Here is a 24,135-nt window from a genome sequence, read left to right on the forward strand (position 1 = left end):
CCATCATTGACAGGGAGACCAGTCTGACAGTTGCTACTGGCCTCGAGGACCATGGCCTATACAGGCTACTTGACACCGGTGACTTTCCAGAAGTGGCACTAGCAGCTCGTGTCTCTCCCATCAGTACTCTATGGCATCAACGATATGGGCATCTCAATATGCAGTATCTCTCTCAGCTCTCTCGGGAGGGACTTGTGTCAGGATTACCTGATATTCAGACTCAGCAGTTGGGGGTATGCAGCGCCTGTCAAGCAGGAAAGCAACATCGGTCGTCATTCAAAAATGGCGAATCTTGGCGCGCATCCCAGGTACTTCAGTTACTTCATGCTGATATTTGTGGTCCTATGAATACAGCGTCTATAACTGCTTGCAAATACTTTTTACTTATTGTAGATGACTTCAGTCGAAAGATGTGGGTGTATTTTTTAAAAAATAAATCTGATGCTCTTAGTACCTTTCAGAAGTTTAAAACTTTAGTTGAAAAAGAATCTGGTTGTAATATCATGACCCTTAGGACCGACAATGGGGGGGAATTTTGTTCCTCAGCTTTTGCCAACTTCTGTGATATTCATGGCATCAAACGTCAATTCACCACACCTTACACTCCCCAGCAGAACAGTGTTGTCGAGCGTCGCAATCGCACGGTTGTTGAAATGGCTCGTTCCATGTTACAACACCGGAGTGTTCCAAACAAATTCTGGGCTGAAGCAGTATTTACTGCTGTTTACCTTCTTAACCGATCCCCTACTCAAGCTGTTAAAGGGAAGACTCCTGAAGAAGTGTGGTCTGGTCGACAGCCTAAGATCAGTCATCTCAAAGTTTTTGGCTCAGTTGCATATGTTTGGGTTCCATCTGCTAAGCGATCTAAGTTGGATTCCAAAAGTCAGAAACTCATGATGACAGGTTACAGTGATCATCACAAGGCTTATAGGCTGATAGATATAGCCACTGGTCGACTTAGCTTCAGTCGAGATGTAGTATTTGATGAAGACAGAGGATTCTTTCAGTCTTCTTCTTCTGAGCAGCGTTCTGAGGATCCGCCTCACAGTGTTCTTCTTCCAATCAGTCCATCTGATGGGAGGGATGATGTAGCATCAAGATTTGATACTACTCTATCTGAGCTTCCTCCAGAAGCTAATCCCCCTCTTGCTGTCCCTATTGCTCTTGAGCCTGCCTCTCTTCCTCCTGATATTGGTCCCTCTAATCCTGATATTAGTTCTTCTTCTCTTCGGCCAAAATGGTGGGCTAAAACCATAGGTGATCTCCGGGATGATGAGCTCCTTGAAGGTAGAACTTCTAGGCATAAGAACAGACAACAGTCTACAGTCAATTTTGCTCTTATGGCTAACCTTCACAGTACTTTTGAGCCTCAAACATACTCAGAAGCTAAGGGTATATCTGAATGGGAACAGGCTATGAAAGCAGAATTTCAGAGTCTTCAGAAGAATCACACATGGACTCTTTCTGATCTTCCTGCAGACAAAAAACCCATAGGCTGCAAATGGGTGTATAAAGTCAAATACAAAGCTGATGGAACCTTAGACAAGTATAAAGCTCGGCTTGTGGCTCGAGGATTTTCACAGCAGGAAGGCATCGACTATGAGGAGACTTTTGCTCCTACAGCCAAGATGAGTACTATCATGCTTGTGCTTGCCCTAGCAGCTCAGTTCAATTGGAAAGTTCATCAGATGGATGTCAAAAGTGCTTTCCTAAATGGTGATCTCCAAGAAGAAGTCTACATGACGCAGCCTCCAGGATTCAAGGTTGCTGGTCAAGAACAGAAAGTGTGTCGGTTAGTTAAAGCCATCTATGGATTGAAACAAGCTCCTCGGGCTTGGTACATAAAAATTGATCAGTATCTGACAGATCAGGGTTTTCAGCGGAGTCCATCTGATTCAAACCTGTATATCAAGCATACTGATGATGATATCTTGTTTGTAGTTGTCTATGTGGATGATCTTATCATTACTGGCAGCTCTGCACATTTGATCCATGGGATCAAACAAGATCTATGCAAAACTTTTGAGATGACAGACTTGGGACTTCTTCATTATTGTCTGGGGGTTGAAGTGTGGCAGACTGAAAATCAGATCTTTCTTTCTCAGTCCAAGTATGCCAAAAATCTTGTGGAAAGGTTCAGAATGAAGGATTGCAAACCGGCCACGACTCCTATGGAACCAGGGCTCAAACTTTCAGCACAGTCATCCTCTCCTCTTGTGGATGAAACTTTATTCAGGCAATTAGTGGGCAGTCTCATCTATCTTACTGCTACCAGACCTGACATCAGTTTTGCAGTAAGCTACATTTCTCGCTTTATGTCAGCTCCTAAAGCTGATCATTGGATAGCAGCAAAGCGGGTGCTACGATATGTGCGTGGTACTTCTGATTATGGCCTCTTATATACTCACAGCTCCACTCCTATTCTCAGTGGCTACACTGACTCTGACTGGGCCGGTTCGGTTGATGACCGTAAATCTACAGCTGGGTATGTGTTTAGTCTAGGATCTGGAGCTGTTACTTGGACTAGTAAGAAGCAACAGGTAGTGGCTCTCTCCTCAACAGAAGCAGAGTATCGGGGAGCAGTTAAGGCCGCCTGTGAGGCAGTTTGGCTTCGTCGTATGCTTGCAGATATGCATGTTTTTCAGACAGGGCCTACTTCTTTGTTTTGTGATAATCAGGGAGTGCTCAAACTTGCCAAGAATCCTGTCTTTCATGAACGAACAAAGCATGTGGAAACTCACTGCCACTACATTCGACAGCTGGTTGAAGACGGCTCAGTTCAGTTGCACTATGTTCCCACCACAGAGCAGCCCGCCGATATTTTTACCAAGCCTCTTGGTCCTGATAAATTTGTAAAATTTCGCGGGTCTATTGGTGTTGTAAATAGATTGAGCATTAAGGGAGGGTATTAGAATATATCTCTATATCTCTATTTAGTAATGCTCAGTCTTTTAGATGTTTCTATTCTTATTCTTTTAGCAGTTTCTTAGATGAAACTGTTTGTTCGATATTCTACATAGAAACCTGATGTTTCTATTCTTGTAAATATCTTTGTATTATCATTGAGCTGTTTGCTCCATGTGAATTAATTCATTGAACATTCTTTTATGAAAAGCATCAGATTTATTCTTCAATAAATAAACCCAACACATTCTGGTGTAGTCATCAATTAATGTCATCATATATTTATTTCCATTTGCAGAAGGAACAGGCATTGGACCGCATAAATCTGAATGAATGAGTTCTATTTTTCTATGTGCTCTGGAATGTGAATCATGAAAACGCTGTTTGCTATGCTTTCCTAGAATGTAAGCATCATATTGCTTAAGTTTCCTAGGAATTGTAGGCAAACCAGTAACACCATTTTTCTTCAACAAGCGAAGGTTGTCATAGTTCAACTGTCCAAATCTAACATGCCATAATAGACTTGATGGAAATGTACCTTCATCACAATGAGAATTGTATGAGAAATTTTGTGCACGAGAAAAGGTACCTTGCAGCTTGAGAAGCCTTTCTTCTTCTATCCTCGTCATGAAAAGTGAGTGATCTGATGCTTTTCTCACCTCAACCTTGTCGTTAAACATATGAATGGAGTGTCCTTGGTGGCGGATGTGGACCAAGGATAGCAAGTTTCTCCTCAGTTGTGGGAGATATAAAACATCACGTAGAAGAATGTCTAGAAGACTAGGCAATTTGAGCCTGATTGTGCCAAGCCCTGATGGCTTGAGTTTTGATTTGTCTGCAAAGTAAACTGCTCTATCAACATTGTTAGTAAATTCTTCAAAAAAATCTCTTCTAAAAGTCATGTGGCAAGTTGCTCCTGAATCAAGCAACCAATCATTTTTCCAAGAAGCAAGTGAATCGTTAAACAAGTCTTCATTTAGTCCAATATTACAGTGTGCCACAACATAGTGAGCGGATTCAGGTGCTTTACCTTTCTCTTTGTCATTGGTTTTACCTTTGGGTTGATTTCTTTCCTGCTCAGTTCTGTCCCAAGGCAACTTGCTTGTGGATGCATCATGTGATCCATCTCTATTGCAACGTATGCAATGCAAATCAGACTTTTCTCCTTGAGAGAGTCTAACCCCCTACCTCTGAAATTTCTTCTTCCTCTTCCTCTTTGACCACCTCTTCCTCTAGAAGAATCTTAAGCATGATTCTTCTCTCTATGTGCAATACATACAGCTTCTTCAAAAGGCTAAGGAGTTGTCTTCTTCCCAAAAGCTTTCTCTCTCTCAGCAAATTTATTCACAAGGAAGTCAAAGGTAATTTCTTTGAGGTTTCCATTTGCTTGCAATAACTCAAGATAATTTGAATAAGTGGTATAAAGTGCCTTGACAAAATCTATCAGAGGAATGTCTAGTTCAACATTAGTGACTTTGATATCATGCATAATAGATTTTACTTCTGATGCAAGAGCAAGAGGATCATCATTTTTTAATTCAAGGCTAAACAACTTAATCATTAGTTGAACAACTTCAAGCACAGAGTGTGAGTCATAGAGTTCCTTCAATATTTGTGAGGCTTCAAAAGCATTAGAAAATGGTGAAATATGGTGACTCACCTCTTCATTTACAGACGCTGCAATCAATGCATAGGCCTTGTTGTTCATGTTTTCCCAAATGGCAAATTCCTTATCTGAGGTAGGCTTTGCTAGTTCATTGTCTCATTCTCCAACACAAAGTCCTTTCCACAGCTCATTAAAAATGAGAGTATGTTTGATCTTTCGCAACCACTTGGGATAGTTCTCCTTCCCGTTGAGAATCACTCCCACAATAGATATTAATGAATGCATTTTAAAATTTGTACACTGTAAAAAAAATATTTCTACTCCCAATAGACTGTATGAAATTGCACCTATGTTAGTAATTTGTGTAAAAATGCACTATGATATATTAAAACAGAGGTATTATTTGGGGAGTTGGTTTATGGGTAAGGGAGTATGTGGGGGAGGGCGTATATGTAGGAGGACAGTGTGGAGGTGGGAATGCTTCGCTGGAGTGGTTTGGTAACGAGCCCACGGTCTAGGGATAGAGGACAGTGTAGTATTTGGAAACAATGCAACGGCAATGTTTAATATTGTATGGAGAGGGTCGACTGTATGGAGTGAGCGATAGTGGGTTCGGGACCCAACGGTGCTGCGAGCAAAGTGGTGTACAGGCGGAGGTGTGTAAGGAGACAAAGGTTCTGGGATATGTTGAGGTATTAGCAGCGAACGAAGAGCCGAATGTGCAGGAGGGAGAATCGAATGCAATACCGCCTTATTCCTTGAGGAGCACCCGAAGGATAAAGATAATTAATCCTCTTGTTCTCTATGCAAAACATCATACAGTCGCTCTTAACAGTGACACAAACAGTGATACAAGATGCATAAAATCAATCTTCAAAGGAGCTCAACACAGTTTAATACACCACAATACACCATTGTATATACCATGTCATTTACGACCAGCCGCAAATAACACTATACAGCACACACCAAAACAAATAATGCACCATAACAAACAACACCCTTCATGGCATATATCGTCATTACCAATATTAAACACAGCATTCACAGTTTTCACAAATTGTTCAAGTCACCAAATTCATACCAGTTCAACGAAGTTCAATGCACAGATTTCATATCAGTCTTCAAAATATGAATCGGCCCCAGTGTGAACACATGGATTGGTGCATTAACAAGAAGCTATAGCAGGTTTCAGCACTTCATTCCAACGCATAGCAGACTATTGTTTCAAGCTTCCAGTTTCATAACCAGTGACAACACAGGCAACAATCAAAATTCAATCCATAGTGAATTAACACAGAGAACAATCATTGATGCAGAGGGAGAGCGGGCAGAGCAGGTAGGACAGAGGATAATGATAGAAAAATAGGAGTTACAAGACAAAGGGAAACTAAAAATGAGTGCTAGCTCTGATACCATGCCAAGCCAGGAGGTAACTCCTCAAATCAACTGTGTTTATTCATTAGGATTCCTAATTGTTATATACACAAGGGAGTGACTCTTGGGTTTCACCTCCCGATGACTCTTCATTTTCTATTATTTACTATTTATATTATTTACAAGTGTTCACCCAATCCCCATGATTAGGTGTCAACAATTTTTACAAAAAAAGAAACTTAAAGCATAACACAAAACTATGGTGACATTGAGAAAATATACGAAATCTTTGGCTGTGTAAAGCTAAGCCTAATGAATATTATAAAACTAATGGAGAAAACAATTTGCCATAGGTCAGGGGGATGTATTATTCAATTCCACTAGTTGACCAAGACATTGAACTCTTCCCTAAAGACCAATAATTAAAATCAAAAGTTCACTGATTGCAACCCTTAACCTACCCATCATTTTATAATCCATCCCAACCTTTAAATCAATGAATTCACTGTCAAACAACCAGAATCTAATTGCCAACTTGTGATTCAACTAGGCCAAATAAAGAGTCGAAGACTAAATGTCAAGAAAATCATCAAATATTCTGAAACTAATACATAGACAACCTTGTAAAGCAAGACCAATTCTCTCAGGTTCATTGGATCCTTGAACTCCATGATAAACCTACAAATGCAATTATCTATTAGCTCTAAGACTTTTGTGATCCATAATGTAGATACATGTCTTTTGGATTAATCAAATAATCAAGATTTGGTCGACGTTTTGAACCAACTAATGTGATCCATCCTCAGGACAAGGTGACGAACCAATCGATCTTAAGGAATAAATAGTATGGATGCATCATTGCCCAAAATTCGCTGTTGAAAACTAGTCATTGGTAAATTAGTTAAATTAGTTTAAAAGGTAACTAAAAAATAAAATATATTTGGTTAAAACCAGTTGTTAGGAATAAAATAAATATAAATTATTAAAAATAAATATAAAATAATTAAAATATTATATATTTGCTTAGAAACTAACTGTTAGGATTAAATATAATGCTTGGTAGTTAGTATTAAGTCACATGCATTTAGGAAGAAAATTTTAGGAATAACCTTGAAAGCACCGGTAATTTTCCCAGGTTCACCAAATCCTTGAACTCCATGATAAACCTACAAATTCAAATACCCATTAAAAAGCTTGGTAATTAGTATTAAGTCACATGCATTTCAGAGAAAACAAAACACAAAAAAAAACTCTTAGCAATACAAATTTTCAAGAACTTCATCTACTGAGATAGGAGATTATGCATCCCAATCCTTCTATGCTTTCAACGAGACTATTTTATCTATTGTGTTACCCAAAAACTCTCTCCTACTGTTCACAACCAGCTGGTCAGTCATGTAGCCAGCAGCCCCTAACAACGACCACTAGCTGATGACATGCCATTATATCACCACCACTTGCATCAGCCACATGCTTCTCACCCATTCGGCAAGAGCACATGGACGGAGGTGGGCTTCCGATCAAAAGGTACTTTAATCATTTTGCAATCAGGTGCTTATGCTTGTTTACATTTGGGCATTTAATATGGATTATTGGGTGACCTGGAAGAAGCAAGTATTTTGACCGTGATCTTGTTCTCTCACCTTAAATGGAGGCATAATCTTCAATCCTAGTCTAGTGAGACCTCCCCTAATGGCCCAATGGCTATAGGAAGGGCACTACTTGGGAAGCTTTCCATCTATCCCTATGCCATACCTACCACTTTCCACCATAGATTACAAGCTCTTATCTCACATTCATTATTCAGGATCAACTGACCATTGGTTCTTTTAGATTTGGCACCCATACACCTCATACCTGGGTAGGGCCTGAAACTTTGCCCTAGGAGGTTGATGTACCTAAAAGAAACTGAAAAAAACATATCATTGCCACAAAACAAATCAAAGGGAAGAATATCAAAATGCAAAAGATGGCCGAGACATACACATTAGCACGTGAACAAAATCCTAGTATGAGCTCTACTTCACTCCTTATGGCCCTCACCTGGTTCCTGAGCACATATTGCTCCATTAAATTATCAAAACGAACCCTTGCATGTCCCAAACCGAATGAGCAATGAAATGACTCATCCTTAAGGGGTAATAAAATTGTTATATCATTCAAAGCAAGCTGTAACCCTTCAGCTATGAACAGTGATACAAAGAAAAATAAAGCAAAAGTAAAAGGTGCACAAGAGGGGTGGAAAAACAAAGGCTGGGTTGGTAACTCATGCATCCACGATTACTCCTCACATCTATACACTTAGGATGTGGATCCCCATCATCTAGTCTGATGACCATGGCACTTGGCCATGAAGTCTTCTCCCCCCTTTACCACTATTATTATTCACTAACACCTATTAATTGAAGGGTGGACTGAGCAAATGTCACTTCCCCTTGGGGGTTGGAAACACCTAATAGGGTTGTCCTTTAGCCACTCCTACATAGGGAGGAAACACCATTGCGAGCTCAAGGCCTTGATTTTGGAAGGGGGTCCTTATTTGAATTATTAAATAGCCCATTACATTCAAACTTGGCTCACTTAGATGCAATAATGACCATTGTCCCTAATGATTGGTTGCTTTCAATAGAATATATGTTGTGATTGTCAGGTGGTTTAGCGTCCCATGTCCTAAGCACCTTACCCACAGGTACCCAAACCAGCAAAGGAGTATATTGGCACTAACAAGTGAAGTGTTGAGAGCCTTGGGCCTCCTAGTAGAAGCACCATATCACACATGACCTCAACACCTACTACACCCAAGACATTCTGCCACAATGCACTGGATTTGATGATTCTTCAGGATGACACACCTAGACCCAACATGCCCCCAAGCCTATGTTAGCACCTTATGAGGGATGGCATTTGATTCAAAGCCAAAATGAGGATGGTCTTGTTGAGAAATCAATAGGCAGATAAATATGACGGTTTCTCTTACTTGATAATTACTTGTGAAATTCTTATTGTCTTACTATTATCATTTAGTGTTCTTCTTTTCATCAAACAATTACCAGAAATGCAAAAATATGAAGATCACAGAGAACAAGAGGCACAAGATATAGGCTCCAAGCCAAGGGGAAAACCCCATAAGGGAAAAACCCAGAAAATTTCCTCTTATTATAGAATCAAATCAAAGTGAGAAATCCAAGACCCAAATCCAACCTCCAAGAAACCAAGTCAAGCCCTCAAAATTCAGATTATAGCACTTGTATTGTCTCAGATTGTCTTCCACAAGAAACCAACATTATCTCATGTATGTAAACAAAGAAGCTCGCATTATATTGCAGACATATGATTTCAAGAGACTCACATTCCTTCACAAGAGAGCAACTACTGAAATTCGCATCCCTTTCTGCCTCTGACCTTATCACATAGAAGCACTAAATTGCTTGTCATTTGGTGGAGGACGTGTTGTAACATGCTTAGTTTTGATAATTTAAATTTGTTGATATAATAGGTTTTAGTAGTTTAGAAATAATAAATGGGTCTGCAAGAGTAAATGCGCCCTCAAAAATGTAAAGTTAAGTTTCATTAGCAAGTTGATTTAGTTAATCATGCATTTAAACATGATTAAATGATGTGTTGTTCCTCTGAGATGATAATGGTCAATTGATCATGCCAGAGCATCTAAGATATTTGTTTTAGGGGTTTTGGTTTTGGTTTTTATGGAGGACCAATACATAGAACAAATTGTAAGAATGATGTATTAACTCTTTTAGATTGTACTAATAGATAATCAAAGGGCTGCTATTTGACTTCACACAGTGATTTGAATTTATAAGGTGTTTAGAAATAACAATAAGGAGGTATGATTAATTTAGATTTCAGACAAAAAGATAAATTATCGTAAGTGAGAAAACCTTTGTCCAATGTTCAAAAGTTAAACAAACTATGCTTAAGATTACATAAGATGCTGACAATTTTATGATTTAGAGGGAGCTTTTTAGACAGACAGTCCAATATCTCAGTCTCTTTATGATAATAACTTCATAAAGGAATTTTAAGAATAATTGTAACACATTTATTCTCACCTGATATCTCTGTAAAACCTAAACATATGCAGAATAAACATAATGAATGAAACACATGAAAAACTTACAAAAGAAAACGAAATTGTATGAGACCAAATTTAGAATCCTTTGCTTTATTATTAGTGATCTAGAAACAACTTGTACATCAATGCTTTTACAAAATTGCTCATGAAAGGTACCACCTTTAATAACTCATAGAAGAGAGTTATTTATACAAGTTCTAAACAAAATATCCTAAACTGATTACAAGATAGCTTGAAAGAAGATAGGAAAAGAAAAACTGTTGCATGATGTGTCCCTATTAGATAGGAAGTTGTTGATGACTATTCCTTCAAAATCTATTGTTGTTGTCTTCTTCTTAGAATGAAAAGTTAATCAATTGTTTCACACAATTGATCCCACCTTTTCTCACTAGGTATCTCGAGATTTACCATCCTTCTAAGTATCTCATCAACTTCGGTATATCTCTCAAAATTGGGTTTGGTGAGAAAAAGATGACCAATTTCATATTTAATGGAGAGGTCTAAGCTTAAAGCTTCCATAAACTCCTTGCCAGTAATCTGCCTTTTTATCCCTGCAAATTGATTGTTGTCTATTGCAATGGTATAAATCCTTTCACAATAATCCTCCAATTTTACTAGTTGATCATTTGATGATACTATCTCTGGTAAACCTTTCTTATGTAATATACTGAATTTAGAGTGAAACCTCCTGACTGTAGTGTTCAAAGCATCACACTTTGTTTTTAGCTGAGTTAAGAGATTCTTCTTCACTAGGACTTTCTTAATTTCCAAAATAGTAGTTGTCCTATCTGGAATGTTCATCTCTTGTAACTGTTGCCTAGTCTTAGAATTCAGTACCCTGATCATTCCTGATGCTTCTTTGGGTTTTGTGCCCAATGTTGCCTTCTGGGTCTCTATCTCTGCTCTGCATTTAACAATTAGTTCTTGCTACTCAAAAATGATTTGTATGGATGGCCATACTTCTGTGATAGAGTGGCTAATATCTAACCACATATCTTCTTTGGCTTGGACCAAAGTGTCTGCCATTAGAGTCTTTCTTTCTAACTATTTGACCTTGAGCTCTAACCTGTGACTTCCGCATTTCTTCTACATACAAGGTATCATTTTTTACCTTTTGTGACTCCAAGGCTTGGAACTTCTGGAGTAATTTCTCATTTTGTTGTTTTTGTGCTTGTAGCTCCTATGATAACCTTGTTGTTTCACCTGTTGCTGAAGACGAGGCAATGTTAGTAGGAGATGAACTTAAATCTGCACCTATCATTGGAATTGTTGTCACTGAGGTCACAGCAAGCTGTGTTGTCTCTTTTTCCTTGAGACAGTTGTTCTATTTGCTCCTCCATTTTCTTGATCTGTATGTTTTGCTCAATAATGAGCTTTAACATCTCCTCCTTCGCTATTCATTTTCTGCCATTTCTTTAGTCTGTGGATCCTCAGTTGAAGGCAGCATCAACTGTTTCTTCAAGGTTGTAATCTCAACATTCTTCTTTCGCAGTATTTCTTATGGATCATATCCAATCTTGATAATGATATCTTCTAAAGATTTTAATTTGTTATCCTTAGACAAGGATGACATCTTTTCAATCTTAAGTTGTGATTTGATGCAGGGTAACCCCGCCAAACCCAGAATCTAAAACTTACCATCAGCAAAATTAAAATTTTCATACTAATTTAGTTTCTAACCCATTAAACTTAGGATACAACTCCCATTTGATAGATGACTATGAACTGAATTGATTGAGAGCATGACAGATAACATTAGACTTAGCAATTCAAAGCCCAATCATAATTCTGGTATGTGATCTTCAGCTGATTACTATTCAATAATTCCAATAGCTGTTCTGACTTGGAGGGCTCCAGATAGTTTGCCACAAATTTCAAGACTTCTGTTTCGTTTTTTTCCAAAGTCCACACTGTACCAATTCAAAATCTTGCTAACTGAAGCAAGCTTGTTCTCCCCATCGATCAAAAATCACCATCATCAAAAAATATCCTTCCAGCTAGCCTTAATTCTTCATCAATACTTCCTGGTGAACAGCATCTGATGGCAGGGCTTGATCGTGAACCAGACACTAAGGGAAAATGAACCAAAGGTTCTGGAACTCGCAAAGCAACCTCGATGCGCTTGTCTTTTAACCCAAAAGGCTTTATCAAATTGTAAGGAGGTCTTTTGTGGCCACGCAAAACCCCATTTTGAATGGGAATGGTCTTCATTCAATGTCATACCCTGGACTCTGCACAGAAACAGAATTCCGCTGCTTGTAAGAACAACATTGTTCTACAAGATCTATTTTCACTTCCTGCTTTACGCCTCCTTACTGTGAGGATCCAAAGCATTTAGCATCTACACTAACACATCAATAATATCACGAGCATTCTGAGTATCCGTCAAGCTAAGACCAGGAAGATCAGATGCCAGGAATGCCTCACTGCTTCATTTTCATAGCTTGGAGATCCACAGGTTTGAGACGGGTAAGTCATTGGTTGTGTCTGCGGAGGTGTGAATATTGATCAATAAGTGCAAATCGCTATTTGCAACTACACATTGTCGATTTCCACCTAGATCTGTTTGGTTGATCTGACTCAACTTGCAATCTTAATATGACACAGGAATTTGGCATTTACATCGCTCCTGATGTGATAACTATCCAAAGACACCTAATCACAATTCTTTTGAATGCCGCAATTATAGACCATTACTACAGTTCCGCTCCAATGCAAATATGAAACACCTTCTGATCCGATCTAATCGGCGATCCACCGATACGCTACTAATCGGAAATTGCCAAATCTTAATGGTAAACAACCCCTCTTCCTGTATATGCTCCGATATTACTCCGGATCCAATTTCACAGACCCGATAAATCGATTGACATAAAATTTAATTTCGTTTAAAGGTTCCAACAGATGATTACACCAAATCATATATTAAATGACTTTTGCAACTCGCCAATTCCCACTATGCTAAGTTTGACTTAATAATGAGATTCTTTACAATTTAAAATAAGAACACACACAGGCCGCTATCATTTCATTTTTTTACAATAAAAAGACTGATACTCAAGTTCACATTCATCAGAAAATGATACACACAGCACAAATTCTATTCATAGAAAATAGCAATACAGGGTCTCCGTCTCAGGTCTCGTTCACAAGAATTGACCTCTGTCAGCATACAAACCACAATTGCATTAAATGAATGGAACAGAGTATCGGCTTTTGCCCAATTACACAGAGACTGATCACTATTTTTTTTTTACACACACACCTCGCTACTAATTTGAGCTTCCGCTCCACACAAAATCCCCCTAACTATCTCCCCTTCTCTCTTAAAAAAAACCCTAGGCTCTCGCCTCACCACATTTTTATGATGAGCTCATTTTCTAATAATAGCGCACGGGATCTCCTGCGTTGCTGAAAGATCATAACAACAAAGTTCTTATCTTATCACTCTCGATCACATTTGTTTAACAACCTTATCTCTGTTCTAAAATAAGGCAATCTCACACTTATTACAATAACAAACTAATTGAGAAGTTTATTCTTCCTAGTAATCCCGAATTTGGCAAACCCGTCAATGAATTTTACTGTGATTAGCCACAACATGTGGACAATCCTCCACATTGCTGGCTAATTCCGATGCTCCTGCATCAGACTCCCGAAGTTGAAAGTTTCCATGACCTCCTGGTCATGTGTTTCTTCTGTTGTCCATCCAGTATCCCAAACTTTATTTTGTAACTGGTCATCACTTTCATTATGCTGTTGATTTAATTTTTCTACCACTGTCACTTCTGTTCCTCCAGATTTCCAAATCTTCATTTGCTGTTGTCCCCTGTTCTTGCTGATACAAATTCCTGTGGTCAATTTCTCCTTCTTGTTGTCCCTGTTCTCATCTAATTTCATCTTCCACAATTTCTCAAATTCCTTCTTACCATTTGTCTTTAACTGAACTCCACTGACATCTGTCTGTTGTACATTCTCCTTTTCCATACAAATTATAAAAATTTTGTCCAAATCTTCCTTGCCTTTGCCATTTACAATCTGTTGTTGGTACTCTACAGCCTCTTTTTCATTATCATCAAAGATAATTCTTCCTTCTATGTCTTCAGATTTGTCTAATAACTTTTTCAGCAAAATGTCAATTTCTTCATATTCAATAAACATGTCATTTGCATATAACTCCTCCTTCATTTGTTTATCTTCAGCTCCTTTAATCATGAAAATTCCCTTGTCAATACCATCATTCTCAAAATTATTAAATACATGTTCAAAATATCTTTCTGTTTCAGCCATTTCTTCCAGTAATCTCAGTTCTTCATCAACATGCATAAGCACATTGTCCAATCGTTGTTCCTCACCTGTCAAACCTGAAAACATACACAACATGTCAGTTTCAAAAATGCAAGGCTCTTCATTCGAGGCCTCAATGATCAGCTCCTCATGCTCCTCTGAACTATTCTGATAGTTCACTAAATTATTGAGAAATTTTTCCTCAACATTTATGATTTCTTCTTCATCAAAGAAAACTTCTGGGACTGCAATTTCTTGACTATACTTGGCAACTTCATCATAAGTTTGTAGAATACCTTCCTGTTCTACACAACTTCTTCCAATACTCAGTTTGTCCAAATAAGACAATAGTGCCTCTTCCTCTTCTCTGATAAGACTTTGATCTTTCAAAGATTTCCTTGGCTTACCTTCTTCAGCTAAGTTCTCGGTGTCAGCTTTCCTTCTCTTCACTTCATAAATCTGCATTGCATTTGTTTCCTTCCTGTTTCCGTTCCCCATAGGTCTTCTTTCCATGCTAAAATTCCTTCAAATATAATCAAATAAGTTTCCACTAAAAGAATACATAACCATTCAGCCATACCTTTTAATTTTCTCCACCAATTGAAGTCTTGTAAGTCCTTATGCACCTCCTTTCTTGCTTGTCTTGTCTTTGCTCCTTTCACTTTTTCATACACAGGTTCAAATTCTTTAAGCTGCATACCTGCAATTTTACATTCACAGAAATAATTAATCCCAAAAATATGAGATCCTCTTGTCTGTGCGGATGATGTCAACACATTCCTCTCATTCTGATCTGCATAGATCAGTTCTTCTCTACTGTCATCAATGTCTTCTTCCCCAAGGAGAGATCCTTTCTCTGGTTCGCAGATGTATCCTATTTCTTCATTCTCAGTTGTTCGAAGTAATAATTTCTCAGCAAACAATTCTCTGACAGGCCATTTAACTCTTCTTCCCACATAAAATCCTTGTTTCCATTTTTCTCTAATTCCTTTCAATACCAGCTTCTCCAAATGACTGAGTTCTACCTTCATCTCAGCCAACTCTATGTCCCTTTCTTCTTTACTCATTCCTTTGAGTCCAACTGCTTCAGCGCTCTTTTCCCTATGTCTGTGACTTTCCTTTGTACCCCTGTCATGACCATCAATATTCAATTCCTTTCCTTCCTCTGGTGAACTTTCCTTGTTCACTAGTGAGCTGCAACTAACTTTTTCCATTTCGCCTGTAACAAGTCTCCTTCATGCCTCACCAAACTTTCCTGAGTTTAGTCTTTTGGCACCTATTGGTTCTTTCCTTGAACCTTTCACTGACTAACAATTCCACCAGCACTCTTCTTGCTGGAATTGTTATCTCCTATCCACAATCACAATTGTGGAGCTACCTCATCAACTTCTAACCAACCTCAGTTGGAAGTTGTTCTCATCTCCTCTTGAATTCTTCTTGCTCACTACCTTCTTCATTCAGTGAATTTGTTTATTTCCGGGTATTGTCACGTTTACACATCTGGGATTTCTTCTTGCTCTATCTTCTTTACATAGCTCATATGCTATGATGCTGGTACATCTCATTCCATCTTTTGGCAAATCCACTGCTTCTACTGACCTGCACAATCTTTTCACATCAAAGTATCTCTCAACTGCTATCAATTCCTTCCGACAACCTGTTTGTAAGCAAATGCTGTTTTGCCTACCCAATCTCTGCTCTTCCGATCATCAATACCATTGCATTCAACAATTTTTTAAACAATCTTCAATCAAATCAGTCATGCAATCAACGTAAACATTCTTACCAGACCTTCCTGGGTATTCTCTGCTTCTCCATTCTAATCTCAACATCATTTATAGCCTGATCCTCATATTCATCAACGCACTTCAGGAAATTATACATCTGGCAAAATTAAAATTCAATTTCCAAAGACAACCTTTTCAGAGCGTTAACCTGGCTCTGATACCAAAATGATGCAGGGTAACCCCGCCAAACCCAGAATCTAAAACTTACCATCAGCAAAATTAAAATTTTCATACTAATTTAGTTTCTAACCCATTAAACTTAGGATACAGCTCCCATTTGATAGATGACTATGAACTGAATTGATTGAGAGCATGACAGATAACATTAGACTTAGCAATTCAAAGCCCAATCATAATTCTGGTATGTGATCTTCAGCTGATTACTATTCAATAATTCCAATAGCTGTTCTGACTTGGAGGGCTCCAGATAGTTTGCCACAAATTTCAAGACTTCTGTTTCGTTTTTTTCCAAAGTCCACACTGTACCAATTCAAAATCTTGCTAACTGAAGCAAGCTTGTTCTCCCCATCGATCAAAAATCACCATCATCAAAAAATATCCTTCCAGCTAGCCTTAATTCTTCATCAATACTTCCTGGTGAACAGCATCTGATGGCAGGGCTTGATCGTGAACCAGACACTAAGGGAAAATGAACCAAAGGTTCTGGAACTCGCAAAGCAACCTCGATGCGCTTGTCTTTTAACCCAAAAGGCTTTATCAAATTGTAAGGAGGTCTTTTGTGGCCACGCAAAACCCCATTTTGAATGGGAATGGTCTTCATTCAATGTCATACCCTGGACTCTGCACAGAAACAGAATTCCGCTGCTTGTAAGAACAACATTGTTCTACAAGATCTATTTTCACTTCCTGCTTTACGCCTCCTTACTGTGAGGATCCAAAGCATTTAGCATCTACACTAACACATCAATAATATCACGAGCATTCTGAGTATCCGTCAAGCTAAGACCAGGAAGATCAGATGCCAGGAATGCCTCACTGCTTCATTTTCATAGCTTGGAGATCCACAGGTTTGAGACGGGTAAGTCATTGGTTGTGTCTGCGGAGGTGTGAATATTGATCAATAAGTGCAAATCGCTATTTGCAACTACACATTGTCGATTTCCACCTAGATCTGTTTGGCTGATCTAACTCAACTTGCAATCTTAATATGACACGGGAATTTGGCATTTACATCGCTCCTTATGTGATAACTATCCAAAGACACCTAATCACAATTCTTTTGAATGCCGCAATTATAGACCATTACTACAGTTCCGCTCCAATGCAAATATGAAACACCTTCTGATCCGATCTAATCGGCGATCCACCGATACGCTACTAATCGGAAATTGCCAAATCTTAATGGTAAACAACCCCTCTTCCTGTATATGCTCCGATATTACTCCGGATCCAATTTCACAGACCCGATAAATCGATTGACATAAAATTTAATTTCGTTTAAAGGTTCCAACAGATGATTACACCAAATCATATATTAAATGACTTTTGCAACTCGCCAATTCCCACTATGCTAAGTTTGACTTAATAATGAGATTCTTTACAATTTAAAATAAGAACACACACAGGCCGCTATCATTTCATTTTTTTACAATAAAAAGACTGATACTCAAGTTCACGTTCATCAGAAAATGATACACACACAGCACAAATTCTATTCATAGAAAATAGCAATACAGGGTCTCCGTCTCAGGTCTCGTTCACAAGAATTGACCTCTGTCAGCATACAAACCACAATTGCATTAAATGAATGGAACAGAGTATCGGCTTTTGCCCAATTACACAGACACTGATCACTATTTTTTTTTTTTACACACACACCTTGCTACTAATTTGAGCTTCCGCTCCACACAAAATCCCCCTAACTATCTCCCCTTCTCTCTTAAAAAAAACCCTAGGCTCTCGCCTCACCACATTTTTATGATGAGCTCATTTTCTAATAATAGCGCACGGGATCTCCTGCGTTGCTGAAAGATCATAACAACAAAGTTCTTATCTTATCACTCTCGATCACATTTGTTTAACAACCTTATCTCTGTTCTAAAATAAGGCAATCTCACACTTATTACAATAACAAACTAATTGAGAAGTTTATTCTTCCTAGTAATCCTGAATTTGGCAAACCCGTCAATGAATTTTACTGTGATTAGCCACAACATGTGGACAATCCTCCACATTGCTGGCTAATTCCGATGCTCCTGCATCATGATTGTACATTGGACAAAGCAGTTCTAAGCTTGGAAAGAGACATGGCAGTTGTGGTCATTGTTGAAAATAGCATCTCACCTGATTTCCTATGCAAATCCATTTGATCAATGGGATGTATCTGGTTTACATCAAATGAGAAGATGGTCTTCTTGTAGTCTGTTGTGGATTTAGGAAATGGAATCTGAGCCTGCAAAAATGCCATTTGCATCCTTCCTCTTTCACTGTCAAAGGCAGAGAGAAGCCTATGTTGAGAAGTGGATGTTTGTTTCCAAAACTGACTATAAACTTGAGATTTAAGACTTTCATTCTTTTGCTTGATTTCCAAAAATGTTGAGAAGATATTAGTATCCCCTGCTGAGCTGGTCTCAGTTGATTGGATAATCTCCATAGGTTCAGTTGAAGAAGGAGTTGAAGAAGTAGAGGGAGGCTTGGGATCAGTGGTCCCTGTTGATGAAACATCTTCCAATTCTCCAAGATCAATTATCTCTAGTGGCTTGCTTCCTGATGACATTGACAGCCCAGTTTTCAACTTCTTTTGCAAGATATAGTACTCTTTACCTGGTTCTGTAGTTGACTAAGTTTCTTCTCTGCCTCTTTTATGCTGAGTGCTCTGTGTAGCTGGAGTCTTTGTCTGAGGAGTTGATATAACCTGTTCATCAGCTTCTGTGAGAGTACCTTCAAACCATTGCTCCTGGTTCATGAAATTTTCCAATTCTGGCCTGGGAGTATGGTTGTAAGGTGTTGCCTTCAACTGCACTCTGAGAGCTAAAATAATCCCAAAAGGATCATAAGACCAAGTGAAGCTTGGCTGGAGGTTCATGTTCTTTAGCAATCTGTCTGCTTTTGTACCTACAGACCTAGTGTTACAGATGAAACTCCCTACTTTGGCTTTGAGTTTAAACTGTGATTTCTTCTTGCCTGAGACAAAATGGACTTCATCCATATTTATCATTTGCCTGATGTATTCCAATGAGAATATTATCATTGGCACATACTTAGGTAGTTTGTATGGAGCCAAATCACTGCCATAGATCCTAATCTCAGTGTAATTCTGGTATAGGTACCAGTCACCAATCTTGGTTTGCTCTGATAGGTGCAGTGTCTTTTTAATTTCTTCTCCAATTCTGGGCTCTGCCTGGCTGTTGAGTAATTGGAGAACTGGATGTATGAAGGAATCAATGAACTAGGAGAATGTAAAATTTAATGATCCTGCTCTTACTAGCTCTGTCCAGTGAATCACTGATTGATTCACTCCCTGCTCATCTTGTCTGTTGAGCTGAATAGGCAATAGATCTCCCTATTGAAACAAAATTAGATGAATGATAACTGAATTGTACCTGAATACTCCTTGTGTGGTCAAATTCATAAATTGTTCATGTATATTATCAGCCAGAAAGTGGCTATAATTATACATGAAGGCAGGTTGATATTCTTTGCTAAAGATAGAAAAGAACCCAAGGATGGATTCATCAACAGCTTGGTCATTTTCATAACCTAGGAGGTATGATAACAAAGAGATAATGTGTCTAGTAGCTTCAGGGAACATGGATGATGAATATGGAGGATTTCTCTTAGGTAATTCAGCATCTTCTGGTAGGAAAAGTTCAAAGATAAGAGCTCTCTGTGGGAAGGTGAGTTTATTGTAGAGGTCCATGAGAGCTGTAGGTGAGAAATGGCTAAGGGAATCAGATGGAGGTATCATTAGCATCTGGTTTATGCTCTAAGCAGTGATGGTAATCAAGATTTTTCCATCCTAAGTCATTATTGTTCTTTGCAGACAGTCATACCTCACTTGACACCAAGAGATTAGGTCAATGAATTGATGGATCTTAGGAAAATAAAACAATGGCAGAAGAGTCTCGCAGAAGCGAATGGAATCCTCCTGATCGGTATATTTCAATTTTAACCATCAATGTAATTCATAGAAATCAAATCCACATTCACAGTCATTGATCTTGAAAAGGGTGTCTGCAAGTGGCATATGATCCAGATCAAGGGCGACTGTCAATGGATTCCCTTCTTTGGCAGTGTTTTGTATCTATGCTTTAGGAGCCATCACTACTGCAAGGGAAATTCAGAAGTTGTTTTTAACCTGAAATTGATAATAGTGGAGAAAATACACAGAGCGACAAAATGGTGCTTTTGGTTTATGGATAGAAGCGAACAGTGGCAAAAATTAGAGCCATGGAGGATTTATAGGTTCAATTGGGCTCAATTAACTATTTGGATCTAGCCGTAGGCATTCAATTTGCAAGGGAAATGCGAATTAATGCTTAACAGTTGTTTAAACGGATAATCAGGCACAGCAACAGCTTTGGAGCGTATGGGCAATGGTATTATAATGTGGCGGGCAGTGAATGGGTAAGTGAAAACGGATGGATGACGTGGAGGTTCGTTATTGGACGGAGGATAACAGATGCACAAGGCGCAGGAGAAGTCAACGGTTGGATGGAAGAAAACCTGAAGCAGATTTCAGGGGGGTCACAATGGTTTGTGGTTTCGGGCCTTGGGGGTCCAAAACATTTTCAAGGTGCCATGTTGCACAAAGCGGCAGCCATGAAAACTGCATTTCAGACCCCCCCCCCCTCGCGTTAACAGGAAATGGCCAAGGGGGCCGAAAGGCTTCCTCCACCGTTGATCTGGGCAGAGTGAAGGATCTTCGTTGAAAAGAGCGCGTTGGTTATCGGCGCTCGATGTGTTGTTTTGTCGTTTCCGCCAATACGACAAAAGTGTCATTTGTCACTTATTTTATAATGTCATCAAACTTTATTACAATAATTAAATCGTAATTAAAGAACTTAAGGGTGATTAATCAAAAGGACATTTTTCAAAGGTGCATTTGAGCTAACAACGTTAATTTATTTTCTACAGCAAATATTTTTCTTTTATTGCTTATCTATCATTTTCATTTTGCCTTCCTTTTTTAGAGAAACTACCCTATCATTTTATTTGATATGGACTTGCAATAATAATCACTTCTAACATTTTTATTTTCCATCTTGTTTTTGGTCCATATCCTAACTTATCATTTTTTTGTATAGCGTTTTTATTTTTTTATCTAATAGCTAACTTATCAAAAACAAGAATGTTACAACATGACGTAATAAAGTTTAAATCAGATTTTTACCTATGATCGAGGATTGACAAGACATCTTGTCGCTTTCACAAAAGTTTAAGCGTTTTTGCACGGTTAAGATCTTCCCTGCCAAATCAATGGCGAGGAAACCATTTCGCACCCCCTCATCCCTTTTCACGTTAACGGTGGGCACAGGTCCGAAAAGCGATATCGCTTTTCATGGGCCCCATGCGACGTGGCATCCTCTTATCAATTCGCCCCCCCACCCCCGACAACTTCCTAAACCTCTCCTTCCCGCCAACATCTATTTACCCCTAGTCACATCATTTTCCACCAACCATGTGTTTCCATATTATCTCCAACTTCCATGTCTCATCCTACCTCCATGTCATATGTTTGTTTCATGATCAGTTAAAACAATGTTTTGTCATTTATATAGCACAGTAAATTCAAACATCGTTTACAAACAGCTGAGAACTAATTTTCAAAAACGGAGAGAGGTTTTTGTTGAACCTCTCTCGGATTTCTAACAACTATTATGGTTTGGGAGATTCGGATGAAGCTTTGCAGCCATAGTTTCCCGAATTTTCCTATTTTTAGCCAACGTTTTCAAATGCGGTTTCCGAGCAGGTGGAAATGAATTTTCAAAAACTGAAAGAGGTTTTTGTTGCCAACATCCTCATGTACAAAAAACTCTCTCAGTTTTCTAAAAGCGATAATGGTTTGGTATATACAAAGGGATTACAGGACCCTATTTTTCATAAATTCGGGAGGAAAAAGCTCAAAGACAATTAATGACTTGGAGGCCACCTCATCAAATAAGAGTTGCTATCAAATTCGAATTGCTCTTCTTTGTCACCAGCAATCCACAAAGATAGTGCCAAGTAGATTCATTAGCTTTGAATGTCCTATATTTCAGTTCTATTTGTGTAACACATTTTGAGGTATTTGTAACAAATCTTGATATTTTAAAACAAAGATATTTTGTAATAAATTGTATAAATACTTCATCAATTGAGATGATAGGTGTGGGATTTTGAAGCCAAGGCTCTTCTCTTTGTAATAGCTTCTATTATAGGATTTCTAATGAAAGCCTTTCGGCTTCAGTTTGACAAAATTTTGTGTTTTCTAGTACTTTCATGCTCTCTTTCTGCACATGTTCAAAGCATTTATAGGAAGGTTTGGGTAAGTGTAGATTAAGTCTTAATCTCTCTGAAATCCCCTGCAAAATCATAACCTTTAGAAATAGATTAGCTTATTGGACTATTTGTCCAAGACAACTCCTCTTTGATTGGTTTTTGCTTTATGCCTTTTGATAGCCATTAAAAGAGATTAGCTTATTAGACTATCTATCCGAAATAGCTCCTCTTAGAATTGGTTTCAGTTTGGGCTTCTTATGCCTTTGAATATATTTTTTTGGGTTGTAGAAATCTTCTACATGCATCCAAATTTCCCTAGTTGTTAAGAAGTCAGTCTGACTACTTAATTATTAGGAACCTCCTTACATTCTTCTATCATAATCCTTAAAAAGCTAAGTCATTCTGTCATGCTGAAAGCTGACACTTTGAGAAGGGACCCTGTGAGAGAGGCCTTTAATCGTGAATAGGGATTGTCATTGATCGCCAACCACCCCCAATTAAAACTATAAATCTGGCCATTGTGCTTCAAAGGTTGTTGTTCAGTGACAGGTGAACAACGTTAAACAAAGCCTCGTAACAACTGAGGGAGCCCCCTCTGGTTCAAGGGCCAACTTGAACCTAAAGGCTAGTTGAGTTGGTTTCCTGGCATAGTTTTTGCAACCAAGGACTACCTACGAGAAAGAAGTACAACATTTGGCGCCATTGTCGAGGAGCGAAGTAACGAAGAGGTATTTTTCCCTGAAGAACGATAAAGATTAGATCTATTCCTTGCTGGTGAACAAGGAGTAAGCATTTATTATTGGCTGCATTCCTTTCACCTGGCGACTCCACTTTGTCATATGATAATTCCACTGTTTCAAAATTTTAGCTACCTTTACTACTATGCAAGGTTCATTGATACTTGCAATCAACAGTATATGTCTCTCCCTCTCAGCCATGGTCAGAAATCTAAAATGTCTACAGAGGATGCAGCTTTTAAAGTACACTTGTGAATATAAGTTTCCCATGAGATTTCATGTTCATATCATATATATTCTTCATATTTTTAGTTGTTGGCGATGTGGTTTGTCAATAAATCCACTCTGCACTTGGTTACATTGGAAAGCAGATTACACCTAACATCTAAAGTTTTTTGGTTGAGTTAGATAGAGGTGTGGAGATTGAATAGATATTCTGAGTTTCAGTGTGCAGTAGATCAACATGTTCGTTGTTTGAGTGGTGTGATTTGAAGAGAATATGATAGATCAGCTTATATTTTCAGTCTTTAGAAATTTTTAGTTTTCAGATTTCAATATGAAAGAGTATCCGAATTAGTGCAAGCATATGGTTGCATTTCATAGTTGCAGTGTGCAGTGGCAGAGTATTCAAATGACAGCATTAATCCATGTCGATTGGTTATGTTTTTACATAAGATGGAAGATTAGTGGTTGGTGGTTTTATGGTATCTCCATGCCCAACACTAAAGGTAGTTAGTCTACTAGTTCTCTGCATCCCACAGGGTAAGGCAGTTCCCATTGGAACCAATGTTGTAACATGATTAGTTTTGATAATTTAAATTTGTTGATATAATAGGTTTTAGTAGTTTAGAAATAATAAATGTGTCTGCAAGAGTAAATGCACCCTCAAAAATGTAAATTTAA

The 24,135-nt window shown here is 38.4% G+C and overlaps 1 protein-coding gene across 4 annotated transcripts in view; it reads right to left on the minus strand.

The window, feature by feature from the left end:
• The window catches only part of LOC149203333 (uncharacterized), a 197,369-nt gene that overhangs the window by 100,054 nt on the left and 73,180 nt on the right, over positions 1-24,135 (minus strand). For 2 of the 4 annotated variants that reach the window (XM_089403404.1, XM_089403403.1), the window contains exon 4: positions 6,997-7,053. The exons of the other annotated variants lie outside the window; for them this stretch is intronic. In XM_089403404.1, coding sequence (XP_089259530.1) covers positions 6,997-7,053 — 57 coding nt within the window. The remainder of the gene's footprint in view (positions 1-6,996; positions 7,054-24,135) is intronic. 4 annotated transcript variants of the gene reach the window in all.

The sequence above is a fragment of the Pinus tabuliformis genome, chromosome 2_1 (genome assembly GCF_031772625.1).
Source record: "Pinus tabuliformis cultivar Carrire ecotype Pingquan chromosome 2_1, CPIR1, whole genome shotgun sequence".
NCBI lineage: Eukaryota > Viridiplantae > Streptophyta > Pinopsida > Pinales > Pinaceae > Pinus > Pinus tabuliformis.